Below are 27,670 nucleotides of genomic sequence, written 5' to 3'. Positions count from 1 at the left end.
GAAAAACTGCATTTTGAAAGTGTAATTGACTTCAATTCTGGATGCATTCCTTATCTCCATAATGGAGTTTGGAAGAACTCCAAAAGACCGGCACTTTAGATCTCCTGAGTCTACCTGTCATTTAAGACACTGAAGGGAAGACAGCTCAGATTTGTGAAGACAAAAAGTCTTATAAGCTGAAGGATGTACATTCTTTCTTACATCTCAGTTTTCGGGATGCCTTCACATTTCTGTTCCTGGATGATCGTCACTGGGAAGGTTCCTAACAAAATCCTACAAAAATGTAGATGCCTTAACAACAAGGTATTCTCTAAAGCAGTGCTCAGATAATCCATTCAAGAAACATTTTCATTTGGCTGCAGACGGAATCTAGTATGTTTCCAAAGTTCATCTACTGCATCAGAGGAAAATGGAATGCTATCTAGTGCATAATTTCCATTTTTGATATGTAAAGATCCAAGCCACTTTACATATCAATAGAGAATATGTAATCATAAAAGGAGAAGCAGAAAGGGAGTTTTCACGTTGCACAAGTTGATAAGGCACTGAGTAGGACGCCATGCTTAAGCTAGTGCGATTGTGGTTTGAACGCTGAAGCGAGCAATCTTATCCTCAAACTCCTCCTGACAGAAGCAGGCTATCACAGCTTCAAATCTTCTTGGAACCTTTTATCGTACTGTCCTAAAGACCACAATGTAGGGAAAAACAGAAACTGTACCTTAGGAAACGAAAACTGCAGTTACCTAAACCAGAAGAAAACAATCTGAATCCAAAGCTTTTCAGTGTTGGCCAGTTCTCTGCTGTGCAGCAAAACTTCTGTCTGTTCACAGGTAACAGAAGGGAGTTTCAAACGTACAGGATACCTCTACTAACTGCTACAGGCCTCTTAATGCTATTTCTCATTAACACGTGTGCGTGGCTCAGTTTAGCTCAGTCCTAGCTACACTCTACACTTAAGAAAACAAGTAGTTGTGTTGTTTTCAACAACAGCCTCTTGGTAATGATGTGCTGTGCACAAGTCATTTGTTCTCAAGGAAGGATGGTTTTCCATCGACACACCACCATTTGGACAGACCTTATTACTTTACCTTCCTGAAGAAGGGCAAGATGTCAGCTTATAAACTGCCTTTTTCATACAAGTAATAATAAAGCTAAGCTGCAGAGTGAGTACGATATTGCCAAGATTCTTTTGAAGAAAAATGCAATAACAGCAAACTGGGATTAATTTACCGAATGCTGTTATACTGCATATCCTTCATTTCTGTGCGTGTGAAGAGAAGGATGGAGTGTTAATGTCAGGCAGCCCACAACCTGCAGGTATCTTCAATTCATTTAGGCTTACTATAATTTGAGAACTTTTTTGCAGAAGTGAAATTGTTACATTTCACTGGCAAAAAAGGACCTCTTCGCAGAGGTCATACGATTGCGTATCACAATATTATCTTTAGAATAGTCATCAACTTATTGAGTAAAACATTTAAGAGGTAATTTATAAAAACCCCCATGTTTTTTCTTCATTAATCCAAGACACAGCACATCCTTTTCCACCTGCACGTGGATAAAATATTTAACTCTTGTCATGCAGGTGAAGTGTCTATGGTTTCTTATTCCACAAGAGATGTTAATTTTAATGGCAGAAGGTTTTCACATTACAAAGGATGTTTTTATGGACAGCAGGGAAAGGATTGGAGACCACTCTCTCCCTGAGATGCCACACTTAGCAATGTTCATAATCCTAAAATAGTTACGCTTTTTCAGCATTTTAGGATGCAGAAAAATGAAAGCATAGGTGATGCTACAAGGTGGTTTGCACTTCAAGTTTAGAAAAGGCAACAGTTATGGCAGTTTAGAGGAAAATGTGGTTTTTTTGTAGGTTGTATCATGAGAGTACTTGACCAGCCATTTTGCATTAATATCCATACAGATCCTCTTACTTCGTGTATCTTTAGCTCTTTATTCCTTGAATCCTTTGCCATATTTGTTCAATTCCCTGAGATCTAATTGACCTGTTTTGAGAAAGGAGTTGACTCGAGACACTGAGAGATGTCCCTAACAACTAAATTATTCTATGATGCTATGGGTGAGTTACTCTTTTTTTCAGGAATGTAAACAAATTAAGAAATTTCATCTCTTTCAATAATTTTTTAAGACAGTGTGAATGCACGAAGGTCAGTATTGCTTTTATCAGCCTCAAGACAGTTGTTTTCAAAACCACAGATTTCTGATTTAGCACAGATGTTTTGTGGATCCTTCCACAAATAACATACGATCTGGAAGTGGTTTTAAGGTATTTTTCCAATTTGTTTTAGTGTAGCTGAAGTGTGTCCTAATATTCGCTTCAAATTCATGTTTCTTGGAAAAATACTCAGTGTTAGCTACGCTGACTGACAAACACGCTCAGTGCCCATTGGCAGAGATGGTCTGCAGTGTTCCCATGGAATGTAAAAGGTACCACCTGGCATTAAGAATAAGCCAAGCTGCACAAGACATGTTTTATCACACTGTGCACCGAACCTTCTTATAGGTCAGTCCCATTTGTGTGAACTCCCTGTTTCCAGAAAAGAATCTGTGAAGATGGGTGCATCATTATTCACTTCAGCCTCTGGAATCAGTTACTCCAGGGAATAAAGAGGAGGCTAAACCAGACATCTCCTGCATGATGTTTCCAAATATTTGCATTATTCTTAACACCCAAACAAGATAAATAAGTTAGCAAAATATTTACTGTGTTTCAAAAAACCTACCTCCTTAAAACATGGCGATGGATTTCTGATTTGTTCAAGCATTGCCCACTTGACTGTTGCCTGTCGTATGTTTCCATCATACTCTCTGGAGCTTTGGGTACCACTCGGAGTACCCCTTGATCGTTCATAACCCGGTTCATTAAAATATGGTTCTGCTACCAGTATTAGAGATTGAACAGACACTAACACCTGTTAAGAGAAGAAACAAAACATTAAAATTGTGTCACCTACTTGTTTTCAAAAATAGACATAGTTTTGCTTATCTTGTATACGAACTCACTTCTGTGGCAAAGTGCTGCCATTTGTAATATCGCCTACTTGCAAGTAGGGAACGTCCATGCTTTCAAACCAAAACCGTTACTGCACATAAAAATAATAGAATAGTTTGGGTTGGAAGGGACCTTAAGGATCATCCAGTTCCAACCTGCGATGGACAGGGACACCTCCCACTGGATCAGGCTGCCCAAGGCCCCATCCAGCCTGGCCTTAAACACCTCCAGGGATGGGGCATTCACAGCTTCCCTGGGCAACCTGTGCCAGTGCCTCACCACTCTCACGGCGAAGAAGTTCCTCCTTATGCCTAGTCTAAATCTGCCCCTCTCCAGTTTATACCCATTGCCCCTTGTCCTATCACTACCTGCCCTTGTAAAAAGTCCCTCCCCAGCTTTCCTGTAGCCCCTTTCAGGTAGTGGAAAGTCGCTATAAGAGCTCCTCTGAGCCTTCTCTCCTCCAAGCCCAACTCTCTCAGCCTGTCCTCATATGGGAGGTGCTCCAGCCCTCTGATCATCTCTGTAGCCCTCCTCTGGACTCATTCCAACAGTTCCATATTCTTCTTTTGTTGAGGATTCCATAAGATGTAAGTCTTACAACATGTATTTAGCTTAAGTACCAGGAAAAAGAGAAATGTAATTTGAAAAAAAACCCCAAAAATGCAGATATAAGCAGAAGAAAACGTTTAAAGGGAGGGATGTCTGACTGCATCCTTTTGTGAAAGAAAATGTATTTCTCAGACAACAGTTCTTGAACTTTTCCTGAGACTGAGCTTACTAATCCTTCTGAGTCTGAACTCAAAGGAAAAGGAACAAGGGAGGTGAAATGCAAACAGTGAAATTAATCTTGGTTTACATGCTCTCCCATTTTTTCTTTCAAATGCATTCAATCGATTTACAAACGTTTTTAGCCCTTTCGTTTCAGATATTACATACAACACTGTGTCATATGCCAATAAAACAAACCCTTGCTATTTCTCTTGAGATAGGAAAAAAAGCCTGTTTTCAGTACTCTGTCAACAAAGCACCAGCTACTCTGTGATAACAAAATGACAATTTTCCCCCTTTCAATTTTATTATCAAGTACATGTGGGAATAAATGCTTACATCCCTACAAGGCATTTAACTCTATGCCCAAGTATTCCTAAAATAAACCAAAGAATCCAATAGATACATAGGACACTTAAGAATCCAAATACATCTGCATTGCGTATTCATGATTTGATGGCTTGCTAATTTTTCCAGTATTTGGATGCTGGGCTCTGTCAACTTGTTGTCAAAACTGTTACAGGCACGAATGTTAGACAGGTAGAAAAACATGACTTTTAAAAAAAATTTTAAGTTAAAGATAGGCTTTTCTTATGGACTTAGGACCAAGTCCAGAAAGGATTTTAGGGATAATAGTTCCATGACACAAACCTACTTCCAGAAGTATGAAGAATTAAAAAATGGTGATTTGAACACTTAATTTCCTCAAATATTGAAAAACTTGTGACACATTACATGCCCAAGAACAGCATTTCCAGCATGAGCATACTTGGGTGCAAGACATCCACTGCAGTAGATTAATAATATCAGAGCAGCTGTTTCTGGAACTGACTCTTCTCCCAGCCTGGATACAATTTAAACCTTGGAGCCATCCCCTAATTTAGCAGCCCAGTTTGTGAGTTTGGATATGGATGACAACAGTCTTTCTTTTTCCCAGAACATGCAGAACATACAGCTTGTTTCAGATCGATACTGTGTCAGCCACAATTAAAGACTTTAGTTCTTTCACATCGCTTTGCCCCAACAACTCAGGAATTGTGCTCTGAGCTTAAGCGTGGTATTCGCTCAGTTTCTCTTGTAGCAATGCCAGCACAAAGTGTTCCAGCTTTCCACAGTCTCCGTGATGTGTACTCACTCCACAGACATAATGCCAAACCAGTAACTCGTATCAAAGCAACAGCCCAAGAATCAGTGGAAGGGCCCATCCCAGTCTCACCATCACCTCACAGGAACACACCCTTATTCCTTTGGTGTCGTGGCACTTTGTTTGTAGTTGTGAAGTTGCTATGCTTTAACTACAGAACAGAAGGGCAATCTAGGGCAACTCAGGCTTTATCCTGATGGATAAGACTGGCTGAGCAGTGGGAAATGTGGACAAGCATTCCTTGTTGGGCTGAGAAGGAAAAGTAAACAAGTTTTCCTGTTTCTCAAGCAGGTGCTCCATGCTGCATAGTACTGTGTGCACCATCACGTTGTCTCCCGTATCTGCTGTGCTTTCAACTGGAAGCAACCATGGCTATTTTATGTTACATTTAAAAAATAAAATATGGATAAATGCATTACAATATACAGAATTTGTGTTCAACATCAGGTTCCAGAAAACGACACTTATGACATTAAAAAAGGTAAACTATTAATGCAAATGTGCTAAGTCAAAGGAGAGTATTTTAGGTCCAAGACTTCAGGTATCTAAGGTGTTCTGGTGATCTGTGGCCTTTACATGTGTCTGGATGTACAGGGTTTTGCTTTTCTATATTATTTTATATTATATATATACATATTTATTATATTTATATAATTTATATAAGTGATATATTAATATAATTTAGATATTATATATAATATTATATTTTGTATTTTTAATATATGTATATATTTACATATTCTCCCTCTATTCCAGTCTTGTGAGACCCCCACCTGGAATAACATGTCAAGTTCTGGATTCCCCAAGATAAGGAGGATATGGAACTGTTGGAACGGGTCCAGAGGAAGCCACAAAGATGATCGGAGGACTGGTGCACCTCTGCTATCAGGACAGGCTGAGAGTTGGGGCTGTTCAGCCTGGAGAAAAGAAGGCCCCAAGGAGACCTCATAGCGACCTTCCAGTACCTGAAGGGGCTACAGGAAAGCTGGAGAGGGACTGTTTGTAAGAACATGTAGTGATAGGACAAGGAAGAATGGCTTTAAATTGGAAGGGGGAAGATTTAGATTAGACATTACGAAGAAATCCTTCACAATGAGAGTGATGAGGCACTGGCACAGGTTATCCAGGGAAGTTGTGGATGCGTCATCCCTGTCTTCCATTTAATACCTACAAAGTATTTTTCTTCCAGAAGGGGGTGGCGTGGGGGATGGGGACAAGGAGGAATGGGGGACGACACTTATTCTAACAGCTTTCTTACTATTTTCAAAATCATACCCTAAAAAACTTTAAAACTTGACACTTAAGTGCTCCATGAGATTTTAACAATCAAATCTAACATTTTAATCTAAGAAATAGGACTTCAGTGAAAATAAGACTTTATAGTACTTGCACTTGATTAAGAAGTTGTAACTTTGGAAAGTTACCCAATGTAAGGAACCACAACTCAGACCTCCAAATTGTAATTGTCCCTTGAAGGAAGAGGGAACATAACTATCTCCAAGGATGGAAATTCCAGTCTCTCTTGGACACCTGTCCCAGTGTTTGATCATTCTCATAGTGAAAAAGTTTTTCATTATATTAAAATCAAAATTTCCATGCCCCATCTTGTGTCACAACTTGTCCTACCTAGTGCTGTGCATCTTTAAGAAGTGTTTGCCTCCATCTCCTCTATACCTTCCCCAGTTAGGTATTGAAGGCAGCAGTAAGATCTCTGCTACTGATCCAGCCACTTTTTCACTCAGTTTTATCCCACATCTCGCCAATTAGGCTGCAAAAGTACTAATGCAGGTGGCATCAGAAGTCCTGCCAAAGTCAAAGTAAGCTACATCCACCGCTCTCCCTTTGTGCAGAGCCAGTTCCCACAGTGTGGAAGGCAAGCAAGTTGGGCAGGTGCTATTCACTCCCAGTAAATCCATATTGGCTGTTCTCAATCACTTCCTTGTCTTTCATGTACTTGAAAATAGCTTCCAGGAGGATTTGTGCCATAATCTTCGCAAGGATTTGGGTGTTGCTGAGCAGCTTGCAGCTCCCCAGATCCTCATTCTTGCCTGACTTGAAGCTGGGTTTGAGAGTGGCCAGGAACTCCCTGGACTGTTCTGACCTTTCAAAGCTAGTGGCTTTGCAATGACATGGGCTGACTCCCTCAGCATCCGCAGATGCATGAGATTCGGTTCCATGAACCTGTGGGTTCAATCAGCTTAAATGCTGTTTCCTCTGCTGTGGGTAAATTCCTCATTCTGAAAGGCCTTCCCAGTGAGGGGGCTCAGGGACATAGGATAACAAAACTTAGAGGAGTTTTGCTATGGAACCAAAGAGTGAGGCAGAGGTGCCCTCTGCCTTTTCTAGGTCCTTGTCAGTAGCTTCCCTGCCCCACTAAGCAGCAGGAAAGTCTAAGGAAAATGTGTTCTTTTGCTGCCAACAGACTTGTAGGAAGCTCTTGTTGCTCCTCTTTGTATCCCTTGCCATTTTCAACACCAGCTGAGGTTCGGTTTTCCTCATTTCCTCTCCTGAAAGCTCAGGCAATGTCTTTTTATTTCTCATGAGTAGCCTTTCGCCTCCTTCTGTATACTTACTTTCTGCAGCTGCGCTTAGGCAGGAGTTCCTCATTTACCCATGCTGGCTTTCTGCCACTTTTACTTGACTTAAACACACTGGAACAGACCATTCTTGAACTTTAGGGAGACTGAATAACCAAAAGCCAATTCCTGAACAAGATGATATCTGTTCTGGTTGTAATTCTACTATGCTGAAACATAAACTGTACAGTCTTTTAGGATTTGGAACAGAAAAATGTACCTTCTGCTGTGTAATAATTACTCCAAGGTAGGAATAAATTCACAAAGTGTCACAGGAAATAAGCCATTACAAGCTTTACTTTTATTTAATGTAGGTGCTTATTAGTCAGTGCATTTCTATGACGTAAAGCTGGAGATTTTAAGGACTGTTATGTCCTAATAAATTCCAGACTAACTATTATTGAACACATCATACCTAGACTTTAACTCCCTTCAGCTTTATTCCTCCGCTCAGAGTACTTGCAGACATTCGAGTACCGTTACACTCACACTGGCATACTTTATTTTCTTCTCTCTCGCAAGGAGGAGCCTGCTTTGTCTTCACCATAAATAGCTTGTGATACAGACATTACATGAATTCCTGGAGGTGATGCCATCTTCTATCTTTCTTTCTTTTTAAATACATGTCAACTACTTGAAATCATTCAAGCAAAGTCCAGGCAGTGCAGGAATGCGCCGCACAAATGAACAGCCACTCTTCAAGACAAGACCAATAAAAATATTGGTTGGAAAGAGCACTTGGAAGAACTTGCCCTCTCTAGAGTGTTTCTTTTCTGGTGTTCCAAGGATTTTTCCTAGATTTGGGTCTTAGTTATGTTTATTTGAGGAAGAAAATTCTGGTTTAAAAGTACTAGAGAAAGAATTCTTAGGACCAACAGACCTTTCCCAAATGACATCTACTGAAGAGAAGGAAGAAATGCTCACCTGCAAAAAACTTGATGTTTGGGGATTCCACTTCTCTTCTGGCCTCCCATGCCACGTGTTAAGTATGCTTAAACACACCTGAAAAAGTGACATTCTTAATACCGCAGACACATATTATAATGAAACTGGCTTGGGCAGAACATTATATTGTATTAACATTACATTTAAAGTATTTAACAAACTTTCATATAACGGCATTCTAAAAAACAGATTTGTTTCCTATGAAACTAATTTGAAATGAAAGCAAATTAATAGGGTGGATAAGCAAAAACAGTATGTTAAAAAAAAAAAAGAACGAAGCAAGGTAGATTACTTTTCTTCAAGGAAAACCTATGAATTCTAGTGGCTTCAAAAATAACAGAATAATGAATACTATCACATTATTTACTTTCCTCTTGAAATACTGTTCTAACACTTATGTTGTGTTTTTTAAAAGACAATCATGTGAAAGGTGGTTTGTGTCACACAGACTATTGAGGAATTGAAAACATTTCTTAACTTTTATGACCAATCTAGATTTCAGGTAAGTCTATACAGTTCTCACACCTTATCATGAAATGGAACAATGAAAGATAGGGAACACAAAGAAACAATCTAAATAAAAGAAATTCAGAGGTGAGTATTTGCCAAGATCTAATGCTAGGCAAAATAAAAAGGAGATAAAGTCTCTAGTATGAATTATGTTCTGTGTTCATGTTAAGAGGAAGCCCCATATCTATTACTAGAAAAGAGTTTATGAAAACAAGGAGCATGAACAACAGTGGAACAAGGGAAAAATGTTAGCGTATGGATTACATGTTTACACAGAAGAAAAGCTGACAGTCCTGCAGCGCTCTAGCCACAGCTATTCTGTGGGTTTGTGCTTCGGTGGAGACATACACATAGTCACCTCCATAGCTCTGTGGAGGTGTTTATTTTTAATATAAATAGAAGTTGCATCTCCCTGATATGAACATGACTTTTTGTTAGCTTTTTGGAGCCTTTTGAATGAGCTACAATATACCAAGGAGATGGGGAGAAGGAAGGGGGAAGGCTTGTTTGTTTTAACTTTAACTTTTAGTATTATGTCCAAAAGCTTTACTATTTTTTGAGAGAATTGTCATTAAGTCCATATTTTAGAGTTACCTTTTCTTTTATGATGGATACTGAGGTTAAGGGAAGTCTTTATTTTCCCTCAAGAAAAAGCACTTTTGCATGGAAAAAGAGAAACAAGGCACTTGGCAAACACATTCAATTGCAGCTGATCATGTCCATGGAAAGGGTATCTCAGCTAGCCAAAAGAGATTTCTGCCTGGTTAATTTAGCAAAGGGGGTGGAAAATAACATTTTTCTAGGTCAAAATGCTTTTTGGTCCAATCCAGCTCACAAAGGTTTTAAAAAAATTCTCCAAGACTATTCAGAAAGGAGATTGTTGCCCTTTGAAACTGTTAAATCACACTTTATTTCAGTTTGAAGACCAGTTTTATCCAGCTTCCTCCAGTAAGCAGGGAGCGGTCAATCGTTTGATTGCAAAAGGGAAAAAAAAAGTTTCATGTGTTTCACTTCCTTGTTATGGCTACACAGAAGAATAAAGTTGTCCTACCTTGCCATCATTGTAGAGGTTTGGATTAAATCTCACGCTGTGGCCTCCAGTTGTTTCCAGATTCACAAGTGGAGGTGAATTAGGATAGTCTTGTGGAAAATACACATCAAATTCAAAGCAACCATTTGCGTAAGGAGTGTCTGCAGGACCAGTAATGAGAACCTAGCATCGTAAAAAAAAATGACAGTTTTAAAAAAAAATCTTATATTTGTCACACAGTTGAGATTTCTAGAAGTTACGTGAAGCATTTAATTTCCATATGCTATTTCTCAGAAAATACATCATCACCGTATGCAGTCTGCTAGTCTGTTCATTCTGATACTCTGAGCAAGTGAAACCCTCTGCTTGTAATCTCCATATTATAAATGGAAAGCAAACCAAAAGGAGCTAAAACTGCTCCCTACTGAATGCTACCAATAGAATTTTTGTTCAAACTTCGGGTCCAGAGATATTCAGTGTACCTCTCCATTCTGACTGCTTTTAATTGACTTAAGTAGTCATACGCAAAGATACTCTTTGGCCATAAGGGAGTAAGAAAACTAAACTTCTCCCTTCAGAACAGCTGAAGACGCGTGAAACTTGTTCTGTGAAGCCTCCTTGGCTAACAGAGCACTCCTGGAGTAGACGGACTCTCCCTGCCCCTCACCAAGTTATTGAGAAATCAGGATCAGACTCTAAAATACTACTACTTACAAGAAAGTTTGGTCAGTAATTAAAGTACATATGAAATACTTACGGATTTTCTTAAGATTTAAGGCACCTTCTTAAACATTTATCTACCAAGTTGAAAGAGGGAAATAAAAATAACTTTGCTTCTTTACCTTCATAATGTCAAGCCGCTCCTCATCACAACGTACAAAAACGCTGGATGAAGATGAGAGAGGCAGCGACGTTGAAAGAGTCACAGCTTCTTGAGCAAGACGTCGGGCTCTGGCAGCACTGTTGGCGTCACTTGCATTTTTTACCTGAGACATGTAGTGGTAATTTACTTTAAAAACCAATTTTCCGTCGTCATCTTCAGAAACCATTTCAAATGTATCTAGAAGAGAAGAAAATGTTAATGCATTAGGAGAACAGTGAAGTTAATAATGGATTAGTCTCGGATAAAGATTCTGAGTATTAAAATCAGGAGAGTATAATTTGCATTATAGTAATGCAAAAAACACAGCGACCACAGAAAACAAAGCATTAGCAGTCCTGGGTGGAATTAATTTCTGTGGCAAATCTGGAAGCTTTCATACACAACTTGTCAAATGTACACCACAGCTGATTTGGAAAGCTACCAGCTACTCCAGACCAGGAATCTGATGATGCTTACGAAAACATAATAATGCTAATAAAGGAATCAGCACGAAGCAGAGCATCAACAGTATTTACTTGTGTGATGGTTGCAATGTTATTAAAGAATCATTAAAAATTACAGTGAAGCTATTTTTGTTTAATCATTTCCTATGCAAAATCTGCAGCACAGCTGCCAGGGTGAAGAGCTACCAGTACAAACTTCCCTACACCTCCTATTCTTGGCATATGCTCCACAAACATTTGAGAGGAAAATCCCTTACAAATACAACAGCAAAGATATGCAATTGCAAATGCTGTCATGCAACTAAAAAAATACTCATAGAACATGTTTTTGCAGTAATTCTATCGCTCTTTTTGGAAGAGATTCTATTTGTTCTTTATGAATTTTTTTTTTTAAGACATTCCTTTTATGGCCAAAATAAACACCAATTCCCATCACATTTCCAAAATGCAACACGTTACTTTCCATGAAAGTTCACAATGAAGTTTAATACAGTTTAATTAAAAACAAACAAACAAACAATCCCCCCCAATTTTTGATCTGAATTCCATTCCATTTAAAAAATAAAGGCTACACTAACAAACACATGTATACAATCATAGATGAGCTTTCAAAAAAATCTACTAACATTTCAATATAATTTGAGACTCATAAATCACTACTGGAATGAAAAGATGAACACCATCATCAAATTCATCTGGTCCCTTGAATTAATCTAGAGGAGCCTAAAACATTCTCATTAGTTCAAAGATGCATTAGCTGGCAACCTGAAGATACAGACTTGTCTAGTTTTCCACATGCTAAAAGTATAAGTGGTCACATATGTAAAAAATAGGTAACTTTTAAAAGTAATTAGAGATCCTGCCAATGGGTTACACATTTCTTCAGTAACTACTTTCTAAAACACAAATATCCACTTTTTCAACCTACCAAATTGGAGTTTTTTCATGATAGCCACATACTTTTCTTCGAGAGACCGTAAAACAGACAAAGGCTTGGGCTTCACAGTAGCCTTTTTGGAATATTCAGCCATCTTCTTCTCTGTTATATAAAATGTGATGATTATTTGTAGTTAACCGTGTAATTCTGAGACAAGTACAGCAAGCATCTGAGGATTATTTAACTTGAAAAGACACTTTATGGTTACAGTGTTTGCAGAGAAGTCTCAAAGCTGGAGATGACTCACAATATACAAATCTGTTTTTCTCACTACCATGTATTTCATTATCTTAACAGCTTGAAGTAAATAAAGGTCATAATCTCAGCTAAGAAATAATTAATGACTGCTGCTGCTATGAATATTCTTTCATTGTTTCTTCTAATTAATTTTTTATATTTAAACTAGGAAGCTTGACATACACTTGTGAAGACAGACAGTCACACGTGTATTCTTGATGCACTCTCCAAAATCATGAGCTGATTATACAGCCCTTTTTAAAATCCATCCCCCTGATTAAGTCACTTAGTCTTTAGTTTTCTTCACTAGACAGCCAGATGCCAAAAAAAAAATTAAAAAAAGAGGTGGTACATTATCGTACTGGAAGTTGTGAGATGTACTCTCACTTGAATTACTCCTGATTGAAACATTTAGGACAAGGTTCCAGACACCTCTGAAAATGTCAGCAGGTGGGGGGCAGGAAGGAAGTTTTTTTCCCTGCTTTTAAGCTAATTTATACATTATATGTTAACGAAGGTGTTACAAATAAACAGTACACATTATTTAGAAATGTATTTCTGCTTTACCTTGGTTTGCTTGGCGCAAACTGGTGGTAGCAGCATAAACTATCTCCGCAGTCTTTTGGATGTCTGGTACCAAAAGTGTTAGTCCCTCTGGTTCTTGATCAGAACTATCTGGTTTTACTCCTGTTTTAGCTTTGTCTTTTTTAGACCTGTTTTGTGTAAAGAAGTAAGATATAGCATTTCAGAGAATTTTTCAAATAGTCATACAATACTCAGCATATTTGTCAATAGGCATAAATACCAAAGATTAAAGGATCACTATTAAAACAAGTCTTCTAAAAGGGAACGTCTGTGTATATCCAGGTTAAAACCTGAATGTAGCAATAAACTGTGACAATACCGAATATACAGTCTTGATTCCACAAACAAAAGCATATCTCATATGAAGACTAAAAATTTGAACACAAAGCTAGTGATACTAGTATGTTAATTTCTGCTTCAGCTATTTAGCACTTCTGATTGTTATGCTGCAAGATGACTTTATGTTTGAGGATTTTCAAGTATCAGAAAAGCTTACAAAATCAACTTAACAGAGGATGTCATGAATGCAGGTTTCATCCACCCATGCAGATCCTTGTGTAAAATCAAGTCCTAAGTAGGTAATAAAAACTCTTTCCTACTACAGAGTACACTAACAATTATTTAAAACACAGTAATGGTAAAGCACTAGGAAACCTCTGGTAAAAATTCACAGTGTGTCTATGAACAATAAATTAAGCATCACAAGAGAGCGGGTCAAAAATGAAATCTGTTTTTCTCTGCAGTTCTCTTCTGGGCTATAGAAGTTAAGGCCTTTTATTCAAATAATCAGTTTAATGTAACAATTTTAAAAGTCTTACAAATACAGAAGGCATCTATATTATACAGGATGCTTATAGTCAATGCATCGCAAATTCAAATGTCAGTTTAAATACCTCAAATTTTTATAATGAGATCATTTGGAAACACAGAATATATAACGCTATGGGTTAATAGAAGCTAGCGGGCTAGTAATTTAAGATGTATTTAAATATTTAGATCTTAATAAGCCAGTCTTTACTAACGCACATATTCAACTGTTGAAATGAAGACATGGCATTTGATAACTCTGTAACCTAAATGTGCATACTTAAAAGCTTCTACATTTCAAGAGCTAGCACAAATTTACACTGTTATTCTGCAAAATTTATGAGATTTTAATGGTAACAGCCTCTACATTATTTTACTGCATTTTCTGTAATTTGTTTATTTTATTAGCACTTGTTCACTTTAAGACCCAAACAAGTTCACTAGCCAAGAAGCACTGGTTTTCTCCTTCCCACTACCATGTCTATGAACAAACCAGAAAGGTAGCTACACAAGAAAAATTAGCAATGTAATGCTTTGATGTCCCAAACATATTTTAACAACTTCCACATACTAATCTAGACTGAAGTCATGCATAAAGAATGAGTCTCTAAACTATTCCACAGAGGTGACATAGTAACACTGAAAGTCTTTGTACAGCACCTAAGCAAATGAGAATATCCCTAAAGTGCATTAATAAAAAAAATCCATTACTGCAGTACCTTTTCCCTGTTCCAGATTTAATCCAAAAGGATGTTAGCCTGTTATGGACTTCAAGCAATAGTGAGCTTTCAGGTGCTCAAAGTGAGGAGGAAAGAATCGGAGCTAAATAGCGTCTGTCAGCATTTGAGGAACAGATTGAGACAAAGAAGCAGCAGTTGCCTCTCCCATTTATACTTTCTAAAAGTGCCTTTTTCCTTGTGGAGATCTAGGCCAACATTTTTAAAGTAACCTATTAAGCTGGTTTAGAAATGTATACTTAAGCCCACTGAATCTCAGTTTTAACATCACAGACATGCTTGCAGCCACCAGTCCCAAGAACGGTGTAGAGAAATAGAAATGCTTGCTGTTGATGTAGAATCTTTAAGCTATCCTTACAAGCCCCTGGAGACATTTTTGGCTAAAATGAAATGTCAATGGGCTTATCCAAGAGAAAGATTCATAAAGAGCAATAAAAATTTGTGATTGGTAAACGTATCTAAAGTGAAATTAATTCTTATAAATTTATTTTCAAGACAGTTTTACAATCCAGACTGCTACATTCTTTCCTTCTACTTGTTCTTAGAATAAAAAAAAAAAAAACAAAACAAAAAACCTCAAAGCGTTGGCCTCATTAGGCAAAATATTTAATGACACGTTTAAGAATTCCTAAGATACACCAAGTTACTGACAGTCAACCACCTCAGCAGACAGGCAATATGCTTGTAGTTGAAGAAGTAGGAAAAGGAGATATCGACTGAAATGCGAATTCTAAGTATCAATAACAGAATTTCCTTGTTCCTTGCAGAATGCTCAGCACTTTTGAATTAACAAAAGAGAACATATTTTCTTAATGTCCTTTCTACTGCCAATGCAACCGTACTGTCCACTGTTATCCTGAGCAAAACAGACAAAAAACCACTCTCCTCAGAACATACCTTTTAAATCAAGAGTTAGCAGAACAGCTTTACCCTTGTGTGATGGTCTTAGCAGGCTGCTTAACTCCTCAGTCAGGTCAGAACTCAGACTGCGTAAAATGAGTTTAGGAAGCAAAGTGCAAGATACCAAGAAGAAACTAGGTCTTATATTTGACCTTGATTCTGCCTCATCAGGGATTTCAGTCAGTTTTAGTGAGCAGAATGTACGGGGCTTCACAAAAGCCCCAAGTTAGACATATTGCCAATCAACATTTAGTTTCCTCAGAGAAGTCACACTTGTATAGTCTAATGGTTAGGATAAAGATACATTTTTGACCTCTCTTTTAAGGAAAAATTCAACTGATACTGCCAGAACTTGTAAGACTCCTATTAATAATAATCTCCATTTTTTCTTCCCTTATTTTACCTTCCTACCCACGTTTGATTCAAATCTTTTGCTGTCTAAATAAGAATACCAACTTAGTGCAATTAAACCCGCACGGTTCATAAGATGTTGCTACACAACATTCTTGTTCATATAGTGTTATACACAATTATTTGCAGATATTTAACTGTATTTTACAGTTTCTCAATATATAGTAAACCAAGTAATTCCCTAGACTCTGGAGTGAGAAATCTGTCCAAGGTTCCCCAGCAGTATTTATTTTCACACTGACTGTAATGTGTAAAGTTCACACAGTTTTGTCATCACTAGCCGTCTTGAGATGGAACTGAATTTCACCACAGACATGAGCTATTACACTTGATTTTGTATTTCTTTTATATTAGAAGGCCACAGCAGCCCTTTCTAAAATTATATCCTTAAAACACGACTAATAAATAAATGCAATTTAAAGAAAATTGGATTATGTATGCTGTAAGATTAAAATCTTGCATGGAGCAGCTCTGGAACTGAAGAGGGAAGCGTACAGCTGGTCCATACACCCATCTCCCCGATGTAGTAATAAAGCCTAGTCTGGAAAATATTAAAGTCTATATAGTTTCCTAAACTACATAGTGATAAAAGGGGAGAGACACAAATGTAATTCAAAACCTGATGAAAAAGTTGAACGGGGTTTACATCTAAGTGATACATAGATGAATCTTACAACACAAGAAGAAGTAAAGGTCAAAGACTCCTGTGGCCTCAGTGTGGATCCTAACTTACAATAAATACTTCCAACAGGCTTTGTTAAGGCTGGTCCTGGAGGTGGGAAGCTGAACTTCCAGGGCAGGGTGAATGTTACTGTAAGGGCAAAATTACAGCAATGCCAAAGACGATTTTTAGGTCCCCAGGTCCATTTCTTAGTGTAACCTGAAACACATGCTATCGCTCTGTGTATACATGAAAAAGCAACGCGGTGACCATTCTACCACTTGTGAGCATGTATGGCTTGGGCAAACCAAACTGTCAGTTGAGAGAACATCATCCTCCCTTCTTGGTGTCATCTCCACTTCTATACAGCTGCTGCAGTCCTCTCTGGATCAGAGCCACAGTGAGCTCTCGCAAGCTGTGTGGGATACACGAGTGTTTCAGGGAGACAAGTCCCAGCTTGAGAGAAGGAGTTGCTGGGAATTACAAGGCTCTCCAAAAAAAATATGAATGAGGAGATGGAATACCCAAATTCAAGTGATAAAGCCAGTAAGATCCCTCAGCTTCTTCCTCACACTCTAGCAGCCTGCATATAAATTTATGTATGCAGATAAAATAACAGTGTTATCAGACTCCCGAGCTCTAAGTATTGTTTTTCAATGGTATTCTAAAGAAACAGGAGAACCAATAATACTCATAAATATTAAACTATGGTCATATATAATCATATGAATATTTTGCTGTACAGTTCCTCTATTTTTAGAAAACATTTAAATGTCTACATTACACTGTACATTTCTTTCCACCAAGATTCTGCTTGTGAAGCAATATTGAAAGCAGTTATTTAATACAGGCCAAACCTTATCTAAATGTTACAATTTTCAGAGTAGAGGAGGAGCCAAATATTTAATTGAGACTTCCAATCATAAAAGAAAGAGCAGACAAAATCATGTCAACTCGTATATAAAGGGATGACAGTCACTAACATATTTGCTAGAAGAGACAGCAGTGTACATGCTAATAATTTAAGCCATTAATTTAGCTTGTGCTAGAAGATGACAGCCTTCTCTTCACACTGTGTTAAATGAATAATGAATGATACACTCCCAAGGCAACTTTAATTTTTAAAGCCAATACTAATACTTACTCATCCATACCTAATACTTAAAGGTAAACGTGATTATACAGAATGACACTTTTATCAAAGTATTCACAAAATAATGTACGTGAATCATTCAGCCCCTCTTTATTACAGAGTCAGTGCTAACAGCAGAATTCTGCGCAGTTTTTCTATTGATACTTTCTGTCTCCAGATAAATCTGCCACAGGTTTGCAACTGTGGTATCACTCAGCCCTCACCTTCTGTAGGTTTCCACAGGTACCAAGTCGAAGCTCATTCTTTCCAGCAATTCTAAGAACAAAAATTTGCTGGTTGACAGCCGACTGAACATGAGCCAGCAGTGTGCCCAGGTGGCCAAGAAGGCCAATGGCATCTTGGCTTGTATCAGAAATGGGGTCACCAGCAGGTCCAGGGAGGTTATTCTCCCTCTGTACTCGGCACTGGTGAGACCGCACCTTGAATACCGTGTTCAGTTCTGGACCCCTCACCACAAGAAGGATGTTGAGGCTCTGGAGCGTGTCCAGAGAAGAGCAACAAAGCTGGTGAAGGGGCTGGAGAACAAGTCTTACAGGGAGCGGCTGAGAGAGCTGGGGTTGTTTAGCCTGGAGAAGAGGAGGCTGAGGGGAGACCTTATTACTCTCTACAACTACCTGAAAGGAGGTTGTGGAGAGGAGGGAGCTGGCCTCTTCTCCCAAGGGACAGAGGACAGGACTAGAGGGAATGGCCTGAAGCTCCGTCAGGGGAGGTTCAGGTTGGATATCAGAAAAAAATTCTTCACAGTAAGAGTCATTGGGTACTGGAACAGCTGCCCAGGGAGGTGGTGGAGTCACCTTCCCTGGAGGTGTTTAAGGAACGGGTAGATGAAGTGCTTAGGGACATGGTTTAGGGAGTGTTAGGAATGGTTGGACTCGATGATCCAATGGGTCCTTTCCAACCTTGTGATTCTGTGATTCTGTAATTCACAGATTCTTAAGCCAATCTCCTGAAATCGGGCAAAACAAGCAAAGGAAACTGCCTTTGCAATTAAACACTGGTGAAAGCTAGTAAGCTCCTGTGAGATGGCTCAGCATTCTCTTCACGCCTCCAAGCACTGCACGTACACAAAGCTGAAGCATCCCAAAACAGCAAAGGCTGCAGGACTGCTCCCTGCTGCCAGCCATCAGCTCCGACCAGGTCATAAGACAGTGTGATAGGCAGGGCCATGCATTCAGACAACCCTGGAACTGGCAGGATTAACCCTTAGCAGCACGACAAGTGACAGAAATGGGAAGATAATTGCTTGAGAGAGATCTGAACTCTGTCATCACAGAGGTGGCCAAAGTGACATGGAAAGGGAAAGTATAGTTAGGAATTTTAGAGATAGGCTTGCTATCCTCTACATAAGCCATCAGCCTATGTTGCCAAATGTAACTGTTTGCCATGCAGCTCAGCTAGCAGATGGTAGTTCAGACCCTGCTTTGCTACACAGCAACAGTTCTCTGCAGCAGCGAGCTTGGCCATCATAGCAAACGAGTGTCTCAAACTCAGCCCTTGTGGCAACCCATTACACAAACCTGACCTCTCTCAAATTAGTGATGGCTTGTGACGAACAGTCAAACAAACGCCTCTGAGAAATCATCTCATACCTGAATGTCTTCTTTATTATCCAGAATTTTCCAAACTTACCAACAGACTATTATAGCCCTTGAAAGTAAATGAAATCAAATGCTAACTGGAATCCAAACTTAAAAATGTTCTCCTTCAAATTCTGTATCTGAGTGGACACTGTTGCTGCATCACGGAGATGACATTTGGTAGACATGCAAGAAGAACTTCTGTTCAGATAAAATTTTGTCTTTGAAATCAGATCGTTTAACTATGCTGTTGTTCTGGCACTTGACCTAAAAGGGGCAGCAGATTGTCCCATTTAAGAAACTCATGCCAATACTTGCTTATGCTGCTGGCAAACCCTCAACTAAAATGCTGAGAATTAAAACCTTCCACTCCAATGATTCCAGGCTGTTGGTGTTCTCATCCTTGTCTACATTCTGCTTTAAAGTCAAACATTATTACGCGCAAACCATCCAGTAAAAGACAAGATATCTTTTTGTGCTGGTATATCAAAGTAATACAAGAAAATTGTACAGATAAGTAACTGAACCAACAATGGAATTTTTATCAAACTCATCCACTCTTAAAATAATACTGACTGTGCTTCTAGAATTTGTAGTTTTCAGATCCTAGGCTGACACTGAAGGACTAGACATACCGTATTTTATTTTACCACATTAAAAAGAGCTTATGAGTAGTAGTTCTGTGCCACTCTCACAAAGAAACCTTTCAGACCTCAATCTGGTGAAGTGACATGAGAAGATATAGGTTTCCATGCCCATGAAATCCAAGGCTAACAGATGACCAGACTAGCAAAAAAAATAACTGCGATGGAGAATTTTATACATACACCTATACTGGAAATGGATTACACAGAAGCCAAACATATTCTTTTCCATTTTTAAGTATGGAAAAGTATTTTTATTATGATCTACACAAGTCTGCCAGTAAGCACAAGCTGAAATTTTATAATCCAACATACAGAACTGTTATTTGTCCTTCCCAATTCTGTTTCTTTTGCATTAAGTCTGAAAAAAAAAATAAAAATCCCACCACAGGTACATCACATGACTGACACAAGACCAGCAATCTCAGCAGCCAAGAAGGATTAGAGAGTTTCACAGGTAAACTCCAGTCCATCAGGAGTTACTAGAAAGAGTTCCCAACAACAGAACTCCCTCAGAAAATCTCTCTGGTATTGATTGGTAAATTTTGCCAGTTTATAGTGGAAGGAGGAATGTTCTACACACATCTTTTCCTGCCATTATATTTACCTTCTCTTAATGAGATTTCAGTGCACGCTTAGGGACAGCACTACATTCTGCAGGGAAAGGATGGGTATTATTTCCCAACAAGCCATCTTTAAATTGGAAGCCAGAAAACAGAATCAAGAAACAATTGCTGGAAGCACAAAATCATTAAAATAAAGAAATGAAAATGTGTATTGCAGCCTTTGCTTTCCCAACTCCCTCACTCAGGGCATTAAAAGATGACTCAGCCATTAAAAACTCCCAAATCCTCACTTCTGGAAACTAGAATGGTTGAAGGTATATAGAAACAGAGATGAAAATTTGGTGGAGAAATCTGTACCATTTACAGCACCTCCCAGAGACAGGAGGTAACGGGAAGCATGGTGGGACTCCTTCCTTCTGTGTGATAGCCTCGTGACTGCCCCTTCAAACAGCAGTCACATGCAGCACTGACTTAATCAGTCAAATGACTCGAAAAAACAGGTCCTCCTGCCCTGTGAGCCATAACAAAAGACCAACATTTCACAGAAAGCGACAGATCTCAGTGATAGCAGCATTTCTGAAGATGAGAAGGCATAGTTTTGCTGTGTGACAATTGATAAGAGCAACCATAAAGCAGCACTACGGTAACCATTCAGAAGTGCTCCAAGAAGATGATTTGATCTTTGGAACAGTCCAAGAAAGCAAAAGAAACATCAAGAAGGTAAAAGTAAGTAGTTTTTGCTGTTAAAATAATACAAAGCTCCATTGTGTCTATCCAGAACACTGAATTTTTCTTTGTCAAAGAAGGGTATTTAGAAGGAAAACCGGTTTAGCAGTATGGGTTCCGGTTCTAACCCAGCAGAACAGGAAAAAGATTGCTGTTTTACATTTTATTCTTTTCCAACATCTATGGCCCAGCCAGCCAGAGGGATATTAGGACAACAGTACCAGGTTTGCAAAACGAAACTGTCTCTTAACTGTGAAATATGTCAGAATCAAGGAAGAAAACCTGCTAACAATTAGACTGGGCTCACACATTCCCTGGAAGACAATCTGTGCTTATTATTGCCTTATTATTGCCTTTATAGCCATTTTACAAAGGGAGTTAGAGGCTGGTCTATGGTTCCTGAAAGAAACTGTTGTTCATGGTTTGTCTCTATGCGTTCCCTTAAAAGGTCAGCTGAACTCTGGAGAGTGTGCAGAACAAGCTCACACAGCATTACATTCCAACACTTGAACAGCCCAATGGCATCATAGATACTTTTCCATTTGATTGCTAATTGCTCTGCCAAACCGTGAGTGTTTGACAAGAATGGTCAAACACAGTTTCTCAGAGGAGGCTGGAGGACCCTGAAGTCTGGCATGGATTGCTCCAGGGCATTCGTTTGTAATCTCAAGTCAGCATACTGTCTCACCTCTGACACCTGTGGTAATAGCCAAACTAGCTGTCATAATGTCACCAACGCACGGAAACATGCTTTTCATATTTAATATCAACAGATACCACTAGTCAAAAGTTTTCAACTATCTATACAGTTGGGGTTCCACCACAAATAATAACTCCCAAAGCTTATGCCCCCTGAATCTTACTCTTCCTGACAGGAGCCAATGGCTTCTCTACTGACCTGCTAGTCTCTGACGGCAAATCTGTAGAGTTATCTGGTTGTTACTCAATGGGAAAATCAGCATAGAAGAATACAGAAGATCACTGGGACAATTATTGTAAAAACTACTGTTCAGTTTGGCCCTCCACAATTCCATTCTTTACAGAATGGACTTCTTCAACAAATCCTGAGGAATGGTCCTGCCTTCAAATTGACAGCAGGAAATGCACAGTCGTGCCAGCAAACAAAAGAGTCACCTCATTGAAGAGAGAAAGAAATTTAAGAAAGATCTGAAGCTGTCCGATTCTTGAGCAGCAATCCTTTCTGTTCAGTGGGCAGTTACTGATGAAGAGAAAAGGGTACACAAACCTCCCAGCTTCTTTGGGTCCTACAAAAAAACCTCCTTGTAAACATGACAGTAATGCAGAATATATACATATATATATCTGAACATAAATCTAGATCAAACAGATGGCATATTCTCATCGGGACTGCAGCATCCATTCAGATAAATATACAGAATTGAATCTTCTTTGACTTCCATATTCATAAGTGCAAAATACAGTTTAAAGGAAGGTTAGGGATGATAACAGTGATTACCTCAGTCGGTTGGTATAGGTATCTACACAGGTCTTCATTTTAGCCAACAAAGTCCCAACGGAAGCTTGTGACTCCAACTGTTCTTCCTCCTCTTCACTACTTTCTCCCGACAGAGGAAGCAGTAATGGTACCATCGATGTACAGGATGCAATAGCACGGAGTAACTCTAGCAGGGCTCGATAAAGGGGAACGTGTCGGGCCATATCCAAAACTAAAAGAGAAAAACAATTTGCAAAAGTTACTAAAATTGAAAATGACCTTTCCACTTTTAATATAGATGACTGAAAGAGAAAAGCTAGATTTTAATAAGTATTAAAATATTAATGACAATTCATGATAAAATACCATATTTTCTATTATCAATTTATAAGCTAAGTTTTAGTGGACTTGTCCAAAAAAATCATCTTGGACACCTAGAAAACAAAGGTTAGCATACGACACAAGAGGACAAAAATGCTAAAAAGTCATGGAACAGGATTACTACAGGCTGTATTAATTTCTTTTACATAATAAAAACTTATCATACAACCCTGGCTCAAGTTGTATGCAGACAGTAATTGCAAACAATTATCTATGGGGGAAAAACTGTAACCTATGGTATAGCAGGGCAGCATTTGCTGATTTTAATAGCATAAGTATTAATGAAGAAAGGCTTTTGTGTCACCCATGTTATTTATAGTTATCTACTCCTTTAGGAAAATTTGTCTGAGTTATTGCAGAAATATTTATAGTCATGAAATATATTACCTACTCAGAAGTCTAGCTTGCTTCTTTTCAATGAAAAAGTATCATTTCAATGAGAAAGTATCATTTTTAAAAACTTATGCATTCTTCAGAGCATGCGAAGGCTCTGAAGAAGATGCAAATTTTAACTACATACATAAGAACCACAAAGCAGTAAACATTAATAAGAATATATATTACGTAGGCAAACCTCACTATCTTAGTGTTGCTCAGTGTGAACTACACATATTACAGAAGTAACTGTGGGTAGAATATAGACATCAGCTCCTCTGACTAGGAAAGACAGGCAGAGGCACACAACTCTAATGGATTCCCTAGCACCACATTGTTTATTTTTCTTTTCCACTTGCTTGGACAAATATGTAACGGATGTCATTTCAACTGACTTTGTATCATTAATAGAAATACTGAAAATATAACAATACGCAGATACTTTAACACAGCTGCTTCCTCTGTCCCTAGGACATGCTATTTTTAACCTAACTGCAGAAAAAAAATTGCTCGTGTTCGAAGTATTTACAAATGACTGGGTTTATGGTAAAATAAATTTATGCTTTTTCCGGCAAAAAAACCCAACAAACAAAAAGCCCCTGACAACTCGCATTAGGACAGAACAAAGCATAGAACAACCCTTTAATGTTTCATTTAGCACATCTCGCCCTGCAAGCTAAAGCATATCACAAACTTTCATCTCCCGTCACCAAACCCTTAGCTCTAAATACAGTGTGATGGGATAGTATAAATAGCCAAGCAAAATTCAACATCAGATCTACCCAGGTTTAAAGCTGGATTTATCTCTACCACGAGTTCTCTGATCAACAGCTTTCTAGTCATACTTTTAAAGTCTTAAAATGGCACAAACTCTTAACTGGGTGAAGTTCTGCTGTGTTGAACAGAAAGAAAACTTACTGAAACAAAGCTTTAAACCGTCAGGTCTGGCATCCCGTTTCTAAAAATATCATGGGTCAAGATATTCCATATATTTAAAGCAAACTCTTTTGAATTTAAACGTTGGCATTAATAAAACCAGTTTCAGTTGTGTCAATTTTTACATTTTATATATTTTTATCTCCCTCTCTCTCTGTTCCTCGTGCTCAGTCTCTAGTGAACAATGAATGCCCACAGAAAAATACAATGTGCAAAATGGCATTAAAATAAAAACTAAGATATCTGGTATGTGAATTAAAAAATAAAAGGAGGGGAAGCTTTGGGTAAAGAACAGGACAAAAGAAAGACCATATACCCTGCAGTTCAGCCCTCGCCAGAAACCACCTCCCCCAGTTGTAATTCTACAGATCAAACAGCTCCTCAATGTAATCCATAGCTGTTTATTGCCAAGATGTGAGTGAAGGAGAGAGAGAACCTATTAGATAACCACAGCACTTCACTTCTGGAAACCTTTCATTTATTTATTTTAACCATGAAATTTTCATGAGGCCAGAATATATAATTTCAAATCTTTCAAAGCTTGCTTGCTCTCTCCTTTGCAAAATGGATAGTTAAATTCAAAATTACTGTCAAGAGGGAAATTAAACTGACATAACTTTACAATGGAAATGTTTTCCAGAAAGATAGGAAAGAATTTCTGGTTTTAGCAGATTAAGCCTACTTGCACTGCTTCACAATTGTTCCCATGTGAAACAAACGCAATGTGCTCACTTGGTATTAATTTAAACAATCTTTTAGGGAACAACTACCAATTTCTTTTACCTTAATCCTATACTCTTCTAAACTCAATTTCTTGATATCATTGTGTGCCTTACACTATTTTTGTCCAAGGCCTTTTATATTTACTAAGAATTATGATCCATGAAAATGTGTTCACCTCTCTGAAATGCCAGAATTCCCCCTATCCCAAATCTAAATCCTAAAAATGTTTATCAAGACTGGATATCTGGATAAGTATTAGAAAAACTTGCTGTAAGTTGGCAAATTACTGTTTATTACCTTTATTTGGCAGTTAATCTACTCCTTGTGCCTATTATACTTTCAATTGAAAGAGAATGCCAAACTGACTACAGTACATGATTTCCACAGACACAGCTCTGCTTTCTGAAGTAGGTTAAAAAAGCAGGTTAAAATCAAGACTTCTTAATCAAGTCTTTTTAATCACTATATTTACATGAAATTAGGTAACACTGAATTTCTAAGACAACTACAGTTAAGCCACTAGGACTACAAAACACTCCTTTGTACAACACTCCCCTGGCATAGATATGTTCTTTTCTAACCTCCTCCTGGTGTGGTCAGATGCATCTACCGGTGTCCTAACAGCACCTTCACGGACTGACAGAGGCTTGGCTAGTTCAGCAGTGTTCAGGCCAGAACGTTTAGACTGTTATCACTCAGACTCCATCACCATCTTCATTGCTTTTAGTGTTTGCACCATATTTATTTACTTGGGATTTATGATCTATGTCTTCCCTTTAGATACCTTTATAAATATTTATGGAGAGCATTTCAGAAATGCTTCAGTTTCGTAAACAAAATTTAGAATGGAGTTAAATAAAGTCCATTAAGGGAACTGAATTAAAATACTAAATCCACAATTTAAAATATAAAATACAAATCTGCAAATTAATGAATCCTAGTTCCATCAAACAGAAGCAATGGAACCTTTGGACTATCAGACCTCCCACCCCCAGGTATCTTACCAACTAAGATGCTAGCAATTTGGATTTTAAGCCAATATAAACCTCAGTGAAGAACAACTGTTAAACGTAATCCACTGTTTTCTTCAAAGTATGCCATGCCTTGGAAACATATCCCACTATTTTCTGCCTGATTGAATTGGGTATAACATGTTACTTGAATTAAACAAGGTAGCTTCCTGTATAGGCAAGAAAATCCAACACAATATCCAACATAATAGAAACAAATACTTTCGTGTATAGAACAGCTATAATTTGAATAGCATTGAAACATCTTAAATATGCCAGAATTTTTTTTTATGTGGGCACTTCAGTTGTATAAGGTGGCACTAACAACATCTGATTTACATGGAGCATGCACATAAGCACACCAAACTGCAAATGCACAGCTTGCCTTAGAAAATTAAAATGGGAGATTAAAATTCTTGGCTTTGTAAAAATTATGGATAACTTATCCAGGATTCTGTTATCCCAAAGTCAAACACGACGACAAATATCTTTTCCAACCAGCTCCGTTTGGTGCTCTCAGACTCTCGCACTGAGTACGCCTCGACCATCCAGGCTGTTACACATAAACTGTGGGGTCTTTCATACCTGTCCGCTTTTGTGCTGTTGGTGCTCCCTGATTCTATGGGGCAGTGAAGAGTTGAGGAAGGTCCCACTCCCTGAACCAGGGACCAGTTCAGAGGCTTGTCCTTGCTCACCCTCAAACAGAACTGCCGCCCAGGAGAGTCTATCTGACCTTTTCCTAGGTTTCCTGAGCATTTCTTCAGATGACTACTATCTGCCACATACTTACCTCAAAAAAAGAGGTAAAAATTACTTACTTTATTACTAGACTCAGAGCACGGATTTGCACTCAGTTTATATCCTGCTTTGTTATCCACCTCCAACAGGGCTGGCAGGACAGGCTCCAAAACCAGTGCCTGGAACGTGGCTTTTGCACTGCCTAACCACCCAGTTTGCTTCCTCTGTGAGCTTCCTACGGGCTTCTCAATTTGCATTCAGTAAACACATATCAAGGCCTCACCTTTTGGCTATACCAGTAGTTAAGCAGTTCAAACAGTGGAGTACGAAGCAGAGCACAAGCTAAAAACTGCCACTCGAGCTGGAGCGTGGGCAGCCAGCTGCCGGAGACCTGTAGAATGGCCCCTCGCCTGCGGCTGGGAGGCAGCTGTGACAGCCCAGGGCAGGAGAGCGGGGCCAGGAGGGCACAGAGAGCAGCAGGGCAACACCACCGCAGGGCGGGCGGCAAGACGATGACAGCAGTGATCCAGAAGGTTGGAATCCCAGTGCTACTACACACAGCTGATTTAAAGGACAGTAACAGCAGCATCTTCACTACCACCTTTGTTTTTTTAATTGCAGGAACTGCAAGTACTGGGAGGATGAGAGGACATGTCCAAAACACAGGACAATGTCTTATTGCCCTTGATAATGAGCAATGAAGTTCACCGCAGCCTTCCCAGACAACAGGCAGCACACATATATGCACACAATTTTAATCAAAAAAATGTCTTGGGTCTAAAATTATTCTGTCGTGTT

General features: G+C 38.6%; 1 protein-coding gene across 5 annotated transcripts in view; it reads right to left on the bottom strand.

The window, feature by feature from the left end:
• The window catches only part of BIRC6 (baculoviral IAP repeat containing 6), a 180,825-nt gene that overhangs the window by 4,392 nt on the left and 148,763 nt on the right, over positions 1 to 27,670 (bottom strand). For all 5 annotated transcript variants that reach the window (XM_054063213.1, XM_009570787.2, XM_054063212.1 and 2 more), the window contains exons 66-72: positions 22,731 to 22,941; positions 13,054 to 13,199; positions 12,241 to 12,351; positions 10,829 to 11,046; positions 10,008 to 10,169; positions 8,426 to 8,503; positions 2,745 to 2,933 (exon numbers count right to left, since the gene is read on the bottom strand). In XM_054063213.1, coding sequence (XP_053919188.1) covers positions 2,745 to 2,933; positions 8,426 to 8,503; positions 10,008 to 10,169; positions 10,829 to 11,046; positions 12,241 to 12,351; positions 13,054 to 13,199; positions 22,731 to 22,941 — 1,115 coding nt within the window. The remainder of the gene's footprint in view (positions 1 to 2,744; positions 2,934 to 8,425; positions 8,504 to 10,007; positions 10,170 to 10,828; positions 11,047 to 12,240; positions 12,352 to 13,053; positions 13,200 to 22,730; positions 22,942 to 27,670) is intronic.

This window comes from Cuculus canorus, chromosome 3, assembly GCF_017976375.1.
Source record: "Cuculus canorus isolate bCucCan1 chromosome 3, bCucCan1.pri, whole genome shotgun sequence".
NCBI lineage: Eukaryota > Metazoa > Chordata > Aves > Cuculiformes > Cuculidae > Cuculus > Cuculus canorus.
Note: the sequence above shows the minus strand (reverse complement) of the source record. Positions and strands in the feature narration are given on the sequence as shown.